Consider the following 16,406-nt stretch of genomic DNA (forward strand, 5'->3'; position numbering starts at 1 on the left):
CACAAAAATAAAACCTGCAAATTTTCTAAAAAAGAAGTCGCATTTTCTATCAATTTATCAAAATGTGTAGTTTTTAAATAATTTGAAATTTCAGAAAATGAAAATTAGCAACGGATAACGGATATCAACGCGACATGCACACGCAATGAACATACCTACGGACATATGCAGTATTTGCTTGTGCGTCTCAAATCGAGCATCAATGTTCCCGAGAGCAAGGAAGTCTTAAAGCTGCAACAGAGGTAAGGTCATCTGTTCAAAATGATATGGCTTTAAATACCGTTATGATACTGCCTCTAAACGAACGCAGAGCACATTAAAGGAGTAAAGCCGTAGAGGGGGCCTTGCGGAAATATCAAGTGTTTTTTAAGAGAGAGGCAACGGCAACTAGTGTCAGGCGGCGGCGACGCGACGCGGCTGCTTGAGCGCGCACTGCACTGCTTGGTGCAATGTGCGGAAATATTGCATTATTTTGCACTAAATGATTTCAAAACTCAATTATTGTTGCTTTCGCTTTTGGAGCATGCGCCTTGTGCACTTGCCGTTTTTTGTAAATGTCAAAGTTGAACTTTATCCACATGCATAGGAATGGGCGAAAACAACAACAACAAGCGTACTACAAAAAGAGAGTGACAGACAGATGGAGGTGGCAGAAGAGGGAAGAGCAGAACAGAACAGAGAAGAGCATCTGGCGTGTCTGTTTGCTTATTTGTTGATTTTGGCCGTTCGTTCGCTGAAAACGTAAGCGGAATGCTGTGCATGTCGTGACATGTTTGCTTTGGTTTTGACAGAGAGAACTCGTTACTAAACATTTTGATACGAGTGGTGGATGAGGCAGCTTATCATCGGTTCGGTTCACCCGTAGAATACACCTGGAGGCCCTTTACGTCAGTGCAGCTAGCCTAACGGGGTTTGCAGCCTTCCGCTCTCCATCTTTGTCAACGAACGTCTGTCAATCTATGTACCTGCCTGAAAACAAGGTATACCAATAGCCAGGTAAGGTAGTGCAAGAAAGCGCCTTTATGGCTAGAGGAGTAGGAAAGTCTGTCATACGCATTATGCTACTCAGAGAGCCAGACTGCCATACCTTGGTATTAGCATGCCTTGCCTGAGGAGCAGCTTGCAGCAGCGCCATCTAGCCTCCTCTCCTTCCAGCCTTTTTAAGGGAGAGAGTGATTGCGGTTACAAGGACACCTACTCCCCCGCACACTGGGCATTTTGTGGCAGGTTCATTACAATTTCTTAAGGAAATTATATATATTTTATTCATTGGCCGATATGCATAAATCCAATTTACAACCCCTTGGAGGCAACTGCGTCACCTACGACGGACACAGCGTCTCGGTCTCGTCACCCGGCTGCGTGTGAGAAGAGAGGAGAATGAGCCATTTTCTATTCCGCTTTCTCGCGCGCTTTTGATGCGCACAACCGACCAACTTGCCAACTAGGGTGTTCTGGGTTCCGTTAGCTTTCTTTCGATTACTTAAGGTGACAACAAATTAAGACATGTAACAACGAAGTAGCATATTTTCATACCTATATCGATAGCACGATTTCAGTCCTCTTAGTCTTCTTAGACAGCATTTGAAATTCAGCTTTCGTTTCAATAAATGCGTTCTTTTCTTATATATACTGATTAGAATACATTGAATTTACTTCACATAGGCAAACGTTTCTTGGAATAGCCCCATGCGTGCCGAGCTGTGCCTCTCCACTGCTTTTCAGCTGGCTGGCTGCGCTGCTTGCTGCTTCGTTCTCGTTTTCGTTTTCGTACCACCAGTGTGCTCTCGGCCGCGGCCCCCGAAACAACAGAAAGCAGTCGGTTGGCGCTTTTAACCTTCAGCAAAGCAGTTGCGTTGATATATCCCACAAGAATATCCATATTGATAGCCAATATCACCTAATATTATCAACACCAAATAAAATATATATCTATTTATCGATATATCAATATATCAACATCCCCTTCACCGAACCGAACGCGACGGGTACCCAGCGCAAGCTCCGATTCTTTTTTCTGTGTGTTAGTTTTTGATTGCAAAAAAGAAGGCAAGCAGCAGCAGGCTAACAAGAAAAGACAGCACAAAAAACATTTTTCAACTGTGGTGGTCTGGAAAAGTGTTCAGCTAAAATTCATAGATAAACTTTTGTGTTTAATAGAAAATCGAGGCAGCCAGCTAAATATTTGCTCTATTCACTTTGTGTTGTATTTTTTTATTGGTTGTATTTGTTTGTTTTTGTTGCTGTGCAGCTGCCTCTCTGTGAATGATAAAAAAATGTGAGTTTCCAGCATTGTTTATTGTGTTTTTTTTTGTGGAAATTGTTGAATTGAGCAAAAATTAGTTAAGGATAACATCAGTCCCCCACCCCCTTCCGTGTATTTGTGTGTGTAGCGAAGCGAGCTGCTGTTCCTGTATCTACGAGTGTGTGTACTTTGTGTATGTGTGTGTGTGTGTGTGTGTGTGTACACGAGCGTGAGTGAGTGTAAGCAGTGCGTAAATGCGTAAGCTGTGTTGTTGGCCCAGGTCTCAAGGTCCCCGCCATCCCCCAAAAAAGCTGCAGCTTGTGGCTGATAAGAATTTCCATTCCTTTGAGCTGGAAACGTACAATTTTTTTCCATTCCCTTTTTTATTGTTGGTGGCCCCTGGTGTAACATTGATATGCTCTTGCAAGTGATTTTTGAGTACGATCTCGGTCCTGCTGTAACTGTTTGTCTGGCCATATCTAGGGCTTTAAAAAGCTTAGCCCTAGGCAGAGGCACAGACACTCACATACACACGTACACGCAGACAATGGATGTGCTTGCAGCGTCTTTGGCTTGTTGCTTCTTATTCTGTTGTTTTCCGTTGTTGGCTGCCTTGTTATATTTATAAATTATTAATAAACATAAAGCGTGCCACAGGTGTGCTCAGAGAGGCAGAGAGAGAGAAAAAGCAACAGCGACACCAAGAGAGAGTGAACTAGCGACCTTTGTGCACTTGTGTGTGTGTGTGTGTGTGTATGTGTGTGCCCCTTTCAGGGCTGCTGGTTCGGCTTCTTTCAAGTCAAATATAGCATATGTAGGTCAACGCTGTAACCTGGCTAAATTGATGAGATGTAACGGCTTCAATTGTGTTTAACCTTTGGCCTCAAGCTAGTTTAGTTTAGTTCAGACCTTTGCACTATTCGCCCTATGCACTTGGATTCTCTCGCCACCACTATAAAACTGCTGTTACTCGCAACTATCACTTTCCCCCTCGCACTTCCGGGTGTGGGCAGCAGCAGCGGGCTTTCATCTCTCGCATTTAATTATCTCTGCTTGAATGCGCGTCGACGTTGACGTCGCCTTTGCCAGCGTTTATTACCGTTTTTGCGCTCTCCACATCTCTTTCTCTCTCGCTCTTGCTTGAGGCATTTTTTGTTGCCAATTACCATGGCAATTTATCCATTAAAGAAAAGCAGCAAAAGCAGCAGCTGTTTGGCATTGTTGTTGCTCAGCCGTCTTTGAAATTGTGCAAATTGATTTCTTTCTTTTCCTTTTGGAAGGCAGCTAGCTGTCTGCTGCAATTGCAGCCGCTGCCACCGTCGCCGCCGGACTTAATAAAAGCAACCATGCCGAACACATCGTTACCTCCGCCCGCACCGCACCGCACCGCACATTACGGTTTTGGCATTGTACCCTTTGGTCACATCATAAAATGTAAAATGACAAAATACAATCATAAACAACACACAAGCACCACACACATTGACAGCTATGTGCACTTTGCACGGTCTCTTTATAGGCGAACGTGTTTGCATGTGTATACGTGCACAGTGGTGGCCAGTCATGGTTTAAATTGCACACTTTACGATCGGTACGCTAAACGGTTTAATAACTGTCAGGGCGGAGAAAATGTATAAGTTATTTATTTTTCTGTATGTGTGTGTGTGTGTGTGTGTGTCGGGGCTTGCATTTATAATTATTCTATATCATAAATTTCTGACGTCTTGGAAATGGCATCCATAAAGCTTATCATTTGAAAGTCCAATCTCATCATGATTTTACATACCTTTCTTATCACAATTTGGCCGTATATTGTTTTATATCTAACCAGAGTCTGAGGTTTTGGCCCATGGTGTCTCTGACAAGATGTAATTATGCTTCGACTGGAGCTTACACGAGTATGTACATGTGCATAAGAGTGTGTGTGTGTGTGTGTGATGGGATGGTTGTCTGCCCATGTAACAGCCATGACATGTACCTCGCACCCAAAACCCCTCCACACTGCACCTTTCCCGTCCCAGCCCCCTTCCTCATCTGTGTGCTCCCAATAATTATTGATTGAAAGCTGCGGCAGCTCTCTCTCCCTCTCAGCCATCCAGATGATGCACCACTTGTGGCGGCGACGGGCAATAGAATGTCATTTTCATCAATTTTCTAATCCTCCAATTAGTAGGCAAGTGCCATTTCAATGCGCAGCAGGCAAAGCTAATTGAAAGATAAGATTTAAACGGCGACCACGCGTGGGGGGTGGGGTGCGGCGGGGGTTAGTGTCCCGTAAGCAAAATTAATATTTAGATAATTGCCATATGTTTGTTCTGCCTACTACAAAGGCACTAAAACTGTAGCACATGTTTGCACTCTTCACACTCCCACTCCCATTCACACACACAGACACAGGCAAACCGCACCTTCTGTCACTTTCCGATAGGTCAAAATGCGATTCGGAATGCGTCAGAGGGGGACCACCACACACGGCACATGTACATTTACCGATATATTGGTATTGCTCTTTGTCAGCAGTCAACAATAAATCCAATTAGCAAAAACAAAAAAAAAAAGAGAGAAAGAAAATGGTTCAAGGTGACAACAACAACAATTCTGCATGATAAACTAAATTTGTTGCTCCTTTGTTGTTGCTTTAGAGAAATGCGAGACGGTAGGTCGTTGGTGACCTTATCGGACACACACACACACACGCACACTACTGTCGTTGTCGTTGTCGTTGCTTTTTAATTGACAGTCACCCCTCCCCTCTACTACCCACATGCCAATTCCCCAGAGCATATCCGATTATCTGGAGTGCCTGCCTGTCCTTCCCCCATCCGCCCATCCGTGTCACCGTCCATTCCATCTTCAAATCGATAAATTGAATGGCACTTTACATTTTCAAACCGTATGCGGGTATCCAGATAGGAGAAGAAGCCATAGCAACAATGGCCAACCAGCCCAGACCCCAGGCCCCCCCTGACTAGCCTTGCCGTACTCATTCTCATTCGTTCCATTCTTCTTCCACCTTTGTTTGCAGGTCATAGACGTATGTACTCACTTCTGGCACTGCGACCTGGCGCCAGCGTCGCCTCCAGTCATGTACCGCTACAATCGATGATTGCCTAAGCCAGAGCGAACAGAAAGAAGAGAGTGAAGAGAGAGAGAGAGAGAGAGAGAGAGTGAGCGAGCCAGCGAGCGAACGTGATACCAAAGACAATAGGCAACTGTAAAGAACGGGAACGATAACCAGGTGGAGGGATCCGATCCATCAACCATTTAAAGAACTAAAAAAAGAAGAGGCACACACAGACAGACAGCACTATGTTGATTAAGGAGTACCGTATACCGCTGCCCCTCACCGTCGAGGAGTATCGGATTGCCCAGCTGTACATGATAGCGGTAAGTGGAATCAAGTGCCTGGCCGGAAGGAGGGATGGTATGAAAGGACCATGAAAGGAATGGCTTGCCAAAACAGTGAGAGGCCAATGCCCACAAAGTAGCAAGCAATTCTACGACACTTTTCAAGTAAATCAAATGAAAATTTGTATAGCGATGACCTTCCCAATAGATAAACATACCACATAAGTGCATATACACACAAATTGGACTGATTAATGAGCTTTTAGCTGGGAACAGTCCACACTAGATAATAATAATAATAATACATGTCGTGTGCATGAAGCTCGGGGTCGAGACGCACAAGCGAAAAGTAAAATAAATGTTCCACTCGAGACTGGGATTGTGACTCGGTCCAACGAATGCAAAAACAAAATACATGACATGTGCATGATCTTCTTTGTTGATTGCTCATGCTTAAGGAATGTGAGCCTTAGATTCTACACTAGATAATAATTCGCTGCATCACAATATTCCTCTTAGATATCGTATTACATATATTGATTGTATTTTTTTCCTACAATATGGAGGTAGGCTTGAGTATTATAAGACTAAAGCCCAAATATTTGCATGATTTTAGACAAACGATGTTTTATTTATCGTGCAACATGGGGAATCCCTTGTTTGTTTCATTCGAAATGAATCGTAATTTTGAATTCGATGGACATTCGCATCGATTGACAAAATGTCACCAAACAGATCTATAAAACGAAACGAAAAAGTTTTAAGAGTTGTAAGTTCCTTTAGATGAGGAATTCAGAAGAGGAGGAATTCAGATAGATTCTATTAGCACAAGAAATAATCAGTTTTCTTTCACTTGGAAAAAAATGTGCAAACATTTTTAGACTTTTGTTTATTTTCCATGGTTGTACATTTGCATTGGGAAATGCATTTCATGGCATATTTGCAATGTTCCATGACACGGAATAAACGAAAACTGGAATAAAAATAGGCGCATTTTGAGGGAAAAGCTTATACTAATGAATATTTCATCTGTTCCTCCCACACACGCATTCAAAACAGAAAAAGAGTCGCGAGGAGAGCCATGGCGAGGGCAGCGGCGTTGAGATCATCATCAATGAACCCTATAAGGATGGTCCCGGCGGCAATGGTCAATATACGAAAAAGATATACCATGTGGGCAATCATTTGCCGGGCTGGATCAAGAGTAAGGCCTAGCGACCTTGTCGTCGTACTCCCTAAATGTAATGTAATTTGATTTCCTTCCAAGGTCTCTTGCCGAAAAGTGCTCTGACCGTTGAGGAGGAGGCATGGAACGCATATCCGTATACAAGGACACGCTACACCTGCCCCTTTGTGGAGAAGTTCTCGCTGGACATTGAGACGTACTATTTCCCAGACAATGGCTATCAGGAGAATGTCTTTCAGCTGTCGGGCAGCGATCTACGCAATCGTATTGTCGGTCAGTCGAAGCAGTGCAATCCACCCCCCAAAATCTATATAAAAAAATTTTTTTTTGCAGATGTAATCGATATTGTCAAGGATCAGCTATGGGGCGGCGATTACGTGAAGGAAGAGGACCCCAAACAATTTATGTCGGAAAAGACGGGACGTGGCCCGTTAGCCGATGACTGGCTGGAGGAGTATTGGCGCGAGGTCAAGGGCAAAAAGCAGCCAACGCCGCGGAACATGTCCCTGATGACGGCCTATAAGATTTGTCGCGTTGAATTCCGATATTGGGGCATGCAAACGAAGCTGGAGAAGTTCATACACGATGTGGCATTGCGCAAAATGATGCTGCGGGCGCATCGCCAGGCCTGGGCATGGCAGGATGAATGGTATGGCCTTACCATCGAGGATATACGCGAGCTGGAGCGTCAGACGCAGCTGGCACTAGCCAAGAAAATGGGCAGCGGTGAAGAGTGTAGCGATGGTTAGTCTCTTGCTATCCCTCCCTGTCCTTTCACTCACACCCTCTGTGCCTGTCGGTCTTTGTCTTTTACAGATAGCACCTCCGAGGCGTACACTAGCACGACGGCCACGGCTGCCGCCTCTACGGGTGGCAGCGAACGAAAGAAATCGGCGCCGGCCATACCGCCAATTGTCACCCAACAGCCGCCCAGTGCCGAGGCCAGCTCCGACGAGGAGGAGGCCGAGGACGAAGACGACGATGAGGATGAGAACGATGCCATTGGCGCTGGTGTGGATCTGGTTGGCAGCACACAGAGCAGCGCCACCGCAAAAGATCGCTCCCGATCGCAGAGCATACAGATGGCCAACAAGGGGAAATTTGGCTCGAAAGGTGCCCTGCACTCGCCCGTGGGCTCGGCGCACAGCTTTGATCTTCAGGTGAGAGACGACGACGCTCGAATCCCCCAATTTTGGATTCCACTTGCCGTTTGCTGTCTCTTGGTGTTGATTTTATGATTCCGTTTATACCGATGGAAACTGCTGCTTCAACTTCTCGGAATATATATATTTTCAATTAAATTTCAAGCAACAACAAATGCATATTTAAACGTTTCTTAAACTAGTATTTTCGTTGTAACCAAATCAACAACAAATTTATGAAAATTGATGAGAACTTTACTAACATTTTCAATTAGAATCGAACGTTCAGTTTCCATCTGGTGTTCTTTCGTATCTGTTGCCTGTTTTGTTGTGTCTCTCTGTGTTGTGCCTGTGTGTGTGTGCTTGTTTCCTCTCTCTCTAGCGTGTCTGTTTCTGTGTCGCTTGTGTCCTTTAAATGTGCTGCAAATAATTCTCTACAATTTCCCTCCAACCAACGTTCCGACAACCGACAACAACAACAACAACAACATCAAACTACTACAACAACACACTCTCTCGAACAACACAAAAATCACCACAACAACAATACAAATCCCACCACAAAATATCAAAAAACGATAGTCAAAAAAGCCGCATGCCAAGACAGCGCCTCGCAGACATGTAAGTGACGTTGTTAGACGCCAAAAAAAAAATATATAACCTCCCTCCCTCAATCCCCTGGCCAATCTTCAATTGCTAGTCAAAATCGCGCCCCAAAAAATTATCCACCAATGTTACCTAAGTTTCTTCCCTGCTCTCTTGTAGTGCTATAATAATCTTTTACGCATGCGTCAAACGCCAAAAGCAGCTGCCTGGCACCTCACTAAAGTCTAGGCTGGTTGGTAGTTTATGATATGATGTTGAGACACCACAAAAAACAGTCAAGAAATCGGACTCAGCCGTGCAAAGAGATCGTGCCAAGAGCTGGAACCTTTTTCAAATGTTCAGAGGATGAAAAAAGGTGTTTGGAAATAAAGCTCGAAGCGAGTTCGGTCTTGAAACAAGGTTTATTCTTCGACAAGCGATAAAAAGCAAATACTTCTTTAAAAATACATGTCGTGTGCATGATGCTCGGTCTCCAGATGCACAAGCGAAAAGTAAAATAAATGCTCCACTCGAGACTGGGATTGTGACTCGGGCGCACGATTGAAAAAACAAAATACATGACATGTGCATGATCTTCTTTGTGGATGGCTGAGCTGGCCACTGAGCTGGACGAACCCTAGATTGGCGCCGATAGACCCCGGCTTGTGAGAGCTCCTCACAAGACTCTGGCAATGCCACGTTCACCCCGATGCTGCTGCAAGGCAGCTGCTTTAGCCTTGGTCGCAGGAGTAGGCTTTCGTAGAGTTTCGTTTTCGTAGAGAGAATATAGATAGAGCCAAATAGTAGACCTGCTGCTGCCGCTTCTCGACTCTTTTTGGTTATACGCTTAGGTTGCAACAAAAAGAAGTAGAGCAAACGTTGAAAATATTTACTTGGAAATTGTACATAAGTAATTAATGCTGTACGGATGATCCTTAGGTGGCTAACTGGCGCATGGAACGACTGGAAGTGGACTCCAAGTCGAATTCTGATGAGGAGTTCTTTGATTGTTTAGGTGGGTCTGACATTTCGTTCATTGAGCAATAACCATTTATGCCCCCTCTTTGTAGACACCAATGAGACGAACTCTCTGGCCAAGTGGAGCTCCCTGGAGCTGCTGGGTGAGGGCGACGACAGTCCACCGCCCCATGGGGGCCCCTCCAGCGGTGGCTCTGTGGCGAGCGGTCGCGGCCACGCCGGCGGCAAGCAGGAGGATAGCATTTTCAATCAGGACTTTCTAATGCGCGTCGCCTCGGAGCGGGGCAACAAGCGACAGCTGCGCTCCTCGGCCAGTGTGGACCGCAGCCATGATTCGTCGCCGCCAGGATCGCCGAGCACCCCATCTTGTCCGACCACCATACTGATGTTGGTCGTTCACGCCGGCAGTGTGCTGGACGCCGCCAGTGAGCTAACGGCCAAGAAGTCAGATGTCACCACATTCCGTGGCTCGTTCGAGGCCGTCATGCGGCAGCATTATCCCAGCTTGCTGACTCATGTGACGATCAAAATGGTGCCCTGTCCGTCGATATGCACCGATGCTTTGGGGATACTCTCCAGCCTCAGTCCATACTCGTTCGATGCCTCGCCCTCGGCGGCGGATATACCGAACATAGCCGATGTACCCATAGGAGCCATACCCCTGCTGGCTGTGGCCTCACCCGAGTTCCACGAGACCGTCAACAAGACGGTGGCAGCGGCCAATATTGTGTACCATGAGTTTTTGAAATCGGAAGAGGGACATGGCTTCTCCGGGCAGATTGTAATGCTCGGCGACTCCATGGGCTCTCTGCTGGCATACGAGGCTTTGTGCCGGTCCAACGGCAGTCAGCCGGGCACCGCTGGATCTGGGGCCTCGAACTCTGGCGGCGATGCTGTTGCCGCCAGCAGCGGCAGCAATGCCCAGCCGATGAACAGCCGACACTCGCGACTGGACGACGATGAGCGCTTCATTGAGGCCGATCTGGATGCCAAACGTCTGCTGGTGGCCCCATCGCCGCGTCGTCGTCGCTCCAGTTCGTCGAGTGACTCGCGGGCCGTCAAGCTTGACTTCGAGGTCAGTGACTTTTTCATGTTCGGCTCGCCGCTGTCCGTTGTCTTGGCCGCCCGCAAGTTGCACGATGCCAAGACGGCACTGGTGCGACCGAACTGCCATCAAGTGTACAATTTGTTCCATCCAACCGATCCGATTGCCTCGCGGCTGGAGCCGCTGCTTAGTGCACGCTTCTCCATACTGTCGCCGGTGAATGTTCCACGTTATGCCAAATATCCACTGGGAAGTGGCCAGCCATTGCATTTATGTGAGTATTTTCGTATCCACGCTCATGAAGGGCATGTACATCTCTCTCTTTCTCCGCTATGCATTCGCAGTGGAGGTTATTCAATCTCATCCGCAGCACTTTAACGATGGCAACAACATACTGGCCGGACGTCGCCTCTCGGATGCCTCCATGCAGAGCACGATTTCGGGACTAATTGAGAATGTCTCTCTCAGTACAATTCATGCCCGTAAGACGGCTCAAAACGGCCACGAGAGTGGAGCAGATCCTAATGGTTTGGTGTCTTTCTTTTCCTTTAGTTCAAAACAAATGGTGGGGCACCAAGCGCCTGGACTATGCCCTGTACTGTCCCGAGGGGCTGAGCAATTTCCCCGCCCATGCATTGCCGCATCTGTTCCATGCCAGCTACTGGGAGAGCCCCGATGTGATTGCGTTTATACTGCGACAGATTGGCAAATTCGAGGGCATACCGTTTGTGGGATCCAACGACGACAAGGATGCGGCCTCCTTCCATCCAGGGCAGCCGCGCGAAAAGTGGATCAAGAAGCGCACATCGGTGAAGCTGAAAAATGTGGCCGCCAACCATCGGGCCAACGATGTGATTGTCCAGGAGGGACGCGAGCAGCGTTTGAATGCCCGCTTCATGTACGGACCCCTCGACATGATCACGCTCCATGGCGAGAAGGTCGATGTGCATATTATGAAGGATCCGCCGGCGGGCGAGTGGACATTCCTCACCACCGAAATGACGGACAAAAACGGACGCATCTCGTACAACATACCCGATCAGCTGTCCCTCGGCTATGGGATCTATCCGGTAAAGATGGTCGTCCGTGGCGACCATACATCGGTGGACTGCTACATGGCCGTGGTGCCACCACTCACCGAGTGCGTTGTCTTTAGCATTGATGGCTCCTTCACCGCCTCCATGTCGGTGACGGGCCGCGATCCCAAGGTGCGTGCCGGTGCCGTCGATGTCTGCCGCCATTGGCAGGAGCTGGGCTATCTGCTCATCTACATCACGGGGCGGCCGGATATGCAGCAGCAGCGTGTCGTCTCTTGGCTGAGCCAGCACAATTTCCCCCACGGCTTGATCTCATTCGCGGACGGGCTGTCCACCGATCCGTTGGGCCACAAGACCGCGTATCTCAACAATCTGGTCCAGAATCATGGAATCTCAATTACGGCCGCCTACGGCAGCAGCAAGGATATTACTGTGTACACGAATGTGGGCATGCGTACCGATCAGATATTTATTGTCGGCAAGGTCGGTGCTTCAACTTTGATCTCTGGTTCTCTAAACTGTATCCCTCTCTCTCTCTCTCGTTGCTTAGGTGAGCAAGAAGCTACAGTCGAACGCCATAGTCTTGAGCGATGGCTATGCGGCACATTTGTCCGGCCTTCAGGCTGTGGGCGGCTCGCGTCCGGCCAAAGGGAATGCCCGTATGGTCATACCCAGGGGATGCTTCAACCTGCCCGGCCAGACGGCCAATCCGCGACGCCGAAGGTAAGGTTCGAGTGCCAGTTCGAGCCGATTTGTGTGTGATTTGTGAATCTGTGATCTGTCCTGCCACCCAACCCCACTCCCCACTCCCCACCCCCACGAATCCTGCCTCTACTTGTTGTGTATATCTGTACTGTCACGTATCTTGTATCTTGTATCTTGTACCTATGTCAATGTTTGTGTTTGTTTAGACAAAGAGACACAAAAGAAAAACACGCATCACCATTCGTATGTATATACTCGTATTAATGTATTCTTAATTCGGTTTTTTGTGGCTTTCTGTTTTCTGTTTAATTTATTTATGTTTTGCCTGCCACCCCAAATCCCCATCTGTAATCTCTGTAATCCGTATGGCCTGAGCTTCAGCTCGAAAATGTAAATTGTTCTTGCCAAAATGATTGAATCTTTCAACCAACTAATTTAATGCTGCACTTTTCCCCACACGATCGGCCATCCACCTGCCACCTGCCACTTCCTGCTCTGCCTGTCCGCCCCCACTGAACCACTGCCTACTCCCACTCCGTTCTCCTCCACCACCCTCAGCAATGCTTTCGAGCTGCAATTGGCAAACAGCAACAACCACAATACGGGAAGCTGCAACCATCATTATCAACATCAGAGCAGCAACAGTCCCAGTCTGGCCCAACTGAATGAGGACACGGCATTCACGGCTGGCTGACAGAGAGCCAAAAGCACCCCCACAGAACCACCTACCCAAAGAGCTAGTCGCCCCCTTAGATTGTTATCGTATTTTTCTCCTGTTTTTCCCTGTTTTCGTTTAAGTATACCCCCATAGAGTTTTTATCACTTGTTTTTCCTTTTAAAACGAATCAAAAACACAAACCCCTAGAACAAATGCTGTATTATGTATGCTATAAGTTATCCATTGTATTATTATTTGTATTTGTATTTTATATTGATATTACGTTTGATTTGCGAACAAACCTATGCCAAAATGCAACAAAAAATAAATTTAAAAAAAAATAATACATACGTGTGTATGTAAATAAATAAACGCAATACATAGAAAATGCCTTTAGTTTGATATAATATGTGCCCATGTACAAAAATATATAAAAACTATATATGTATATATATGATTTATAATGTTACGATTACGATTCTGTAATCTTTTCTTTGTTTGTTCTTTGATTTTACGGATCAACCGAAAATGCTTTAAAAACGCTTAAAAACTAAAAAAAAAATAAAATAAAAATAAAATACCACCACGTCACAAAATCCACCCACACGCTGACAATTCCACCACACACACACGCACACACACACACACATTCGTGCAGGCTGCATGAACAAGCAACAAATGAAGTTTAAAGAAGGACAAACATTTAAAAAACAACAAATCTAAAAGCAATAATTGGTGTTAGTTCTAGAGTTTTATAGAATTTAGACACCCCCCCACCCCCCACACACACCTTTGTTTTTTTTTATGTATTTAATGCATTTCTAGCTGAGCATTTTATTGATTGGTGTTGTAAAGAAAAACCAAAAAAAAAAAAAAATGAAATCAAGAAATCATTTCTCAATTCTTTTCACTCAACTATACCTCTGTCTCTCTTTTTCCAAAATAAAACAAAACCAAAAATTGCTTGAAAACCCAAAAACATCATACACAACACAACACAACAAAACAAACACAAAAAACATTAAAAAAAAAATCATCAAAAAACAATCATCAACAACAAAAATAGCAACGAGACGGGACTTTCATCGCCCATACGCAGCGGCTATCTGAAGCGCAAAACCTATTTGAGCCATCACTAGATATGACCCAAGAGAGAAGCCCCCCACTAGAGAGAACTAGAAACCAAAGCAAACCCCACAAGAACTGCAAACTCCAGAAAGATTTATAGCACACCGCAATCCTGCATTCCGTTCTACATACTAACAAAACCGAAAGAAGGATCACAGCATTGAGGCCGCCTCCCATATATGTCACCTCTGTGTATATATCACATGAATATATATTTATATACTATGCGCGATATATAGCAACAAATATTGGGTGTATATACGAAAGCAAACAAATATTAACAACAAAAATATTGTACAACATATAACCAAAAGTCAAATGTGTCACGCGGTGAGTATCTCTCCCACTATATACAGCATATATTATACGATCAAGTCGAAGGCCAATACAATCGTAATAGATACTTTAATTAAGATATTATATGATAGACGAGCTATAGAAATGGTAGCCAGAGACCCAGAGCTAACCGAAATATAAGAACATTATACAGTCTTGTAGCTTAGCAACTAAATGATTTACCGATACTCTACTTTAATGTATATTTTATAAATAATTTTCGAAATTTTACTCCCCTCTAGGTACCTGGAACGAAAGACTGTTTCCTCCTGTTGTTTGATGGTTTTCCAAACCACTTAAAGAAACACAAAAGAAAGTAAATACCTATTAAAGAAAGAAAAAAAAAACAGATCTTAAAACTATATACCACATAAATATCTAAAAAGAGATATATATACATATATATAAATGAAAAATAAATATATTCAATATATAAAACCATTTAACATATGAAAGCGAACAAAGTTCAACACAAAACAAACAAAATTGAAGGACAGCAAGAAATGGAAACCAAACTCACTCTCTCTCTCCCCCAAAAACAGGACCCAAAGGACTAAAGCGAGTGCGGAAAGGCGTTGCAAAATCAAATGACAAATTGAATGCATTTCTTAATTAAAACCAAAATTCGTACAACAACAAAAAACGTATAAACTAACGGCTTCCGAATACCAACTTGAAAATTCTATTCTATTTATATGTGTGCCAGAAGAAGGATACAAAACCATTCTTCAGCACCAATAAAGGCCCTTAGAAAGAAAAGCATTGAAATCTCCATAAATGTGATAGTCTTTCGCTACCAAAAAAAAAAACAAAAACGTAATTGAAAAGGGTTTAAATATTGTAATATCTGTGCTAAAAAAAAAACAAAACAAAAAAACGTTGTTTGTTATTTGAAATGAAAAATTCACCTTTTTTGCTGGTCAAAAGTTGAACAAGTTAATCGATATTGAGAAATATGAAATGTTATAAATAAAAAACCGATTTTGTGATACCAAAGAAAAGTTGAGTTCGAATTTGAATTTGAAACGAGAACCGAGGATCAGAGATCTGATATCCGGACTCGTTGAAGAAGAAACCAAAAACTCAAGGCGACCTGATGATCATGATGAAACGGGGCAATGAAATATATATATATAGCCTATTGTAGTACTATCTATATACACAGAGTTATGTATACACAGAGCCTAATACAAAAGCTGTCCACACAAGTTAACTAAAAATCTCTCACCTTGCAAACCGAATACAAGAAATACGGAAACTCTAAAGAAGAAAAACAGAACGGTACAAAAAGAACCCAAAAAAAAAAGAAGATATACCTAAATATATATTCATATGTAGATATATGTATATTGTATAATCAATGTTGGTTTAACTTTCGATTAGAGAACTTATACATACGTGTACCTTCTAAGCGGCAAATCCAATGCCAAGCAAATTGAGAAGTGTAAATCGATAGATAAGTTATACATTTATAGGGGTAGTCGAGTAATACCTAATACTATATTTATTTAAGAACTTTGGAAACTTGCTAACTGGTAACAACTGTAACTGTGTGTGTTCGATCCAACAGGTCTTTTTTGTCTGGGCTATATACATACATATGTTCCTCTACTTATCCATTATGCAGTTTTTGTTTTGTCTTTGATTCGAAAGTATCGAAATAAATACTACTACCCTAGGGAATAACTTTCATCTACACAATGATCTCTGTCCGTAGAGGGTAGCCTATACTATACATATATACATATATCCAATAGATTGGGAATCAATCTAATATATTCTTTGTCTAGAAAAATACGCTTAAGAGGTGGACCTTTCCTTTTCCTCCTGTACTTTATTTGATCATCCTGCCAAGGCCGTAATATACTACTCGTAATATGCATATTGTACCTGAATAGCTTCCTAATTTTTTTCACAGATACTACAATACATCCACACATAAACACACAAACACAATATCGTGTTCAACATACGAGTATAACTAACAGATTCTCTAACTTTTGTATTGAGTGT

The 16,406-nt window shown here is 44.1% G+C and overlaps 1 protein-coding gene across 9 annotated transcripts; it reads left to right on the plus strand.

The window, feature by feature from the left end:
• Positions 1 to 91: 91 nt before the first annotated feature.
• On the plus strand, positions 92 to 14,777 carry LOC6598438 (protein retinal degeneration B). 9 transcript variants are annotated; one of them, XR_003409151.1, is made up of 14 exons: positions 92 to 242; positions 5,271 to 5,632; positions 6,653 to 6,797; positions 6,861 to 7,052; positions 7,113 to 7,523; positions 7,596 to 7,939; positions 8,504 to 8,542; positions 9,446 to 9,521; positions 9,577 to 10,803; positions 10,874 to 11,011; positions 11,082 to 12,049; positions 12,117 to 12,289; positions 13,996 to 14,387; positions 14,636 to 14,701. XR_003409151.1 is itself a non-coding variant. In XM_026992912.1 (13 exons), exons 2-13 carry the CDS (start codon positions 5,555 to 5,557, stop codon positions 14,691 to 14,693), a joined length of 3,849 nt encoding a protein of 1,282 aa, XP_026848713.1. In that variant the 5' UTR covers positions 92 to 242; positions 5,271 to 5,554; the 3' UTR covers positions 14,694 to 14,777. The 9 variants fall into 9 exon arrangements, 8 of the variants coding, with proteins under 8 accessions (XP_026848713.1, XP_026848714.1, XP_026848709.1 ...); XM_026992912.1 differs by lacking the exon at positions 13,996 to 14,387 and having other exon boundaries at positions 14,636 to 14,777; XM_026992913.1 differs by lacking the exons at positions 13,996 to 14,387; positions 14,636 to 14,701 and adding an exon at positions 13,588 to 13,877.
• The last annotated feature ends 1,629 nt before the right edge of the window (positions 14,778 to 16,406 follow it).

The sequence above is a fragment of the Drosophila persimilis genome, unplaced genomic scaffold (genome assembly GCF_003286085.1).
Source record: "Drosophila persimilis strain 14011-0111.01,24,50 unplaced genomic scaffold, DperRS2 tig00000793-arrow-arrow-pilon, whole genome shotgun sequence".
Taxonomy (NCBI): domain Eukaryota; kingdom Metazoa; phylum Arthropoda; class Insecta; order Diptera; family Drosophilidae; genus Drosophila; species Drosophila persimilis.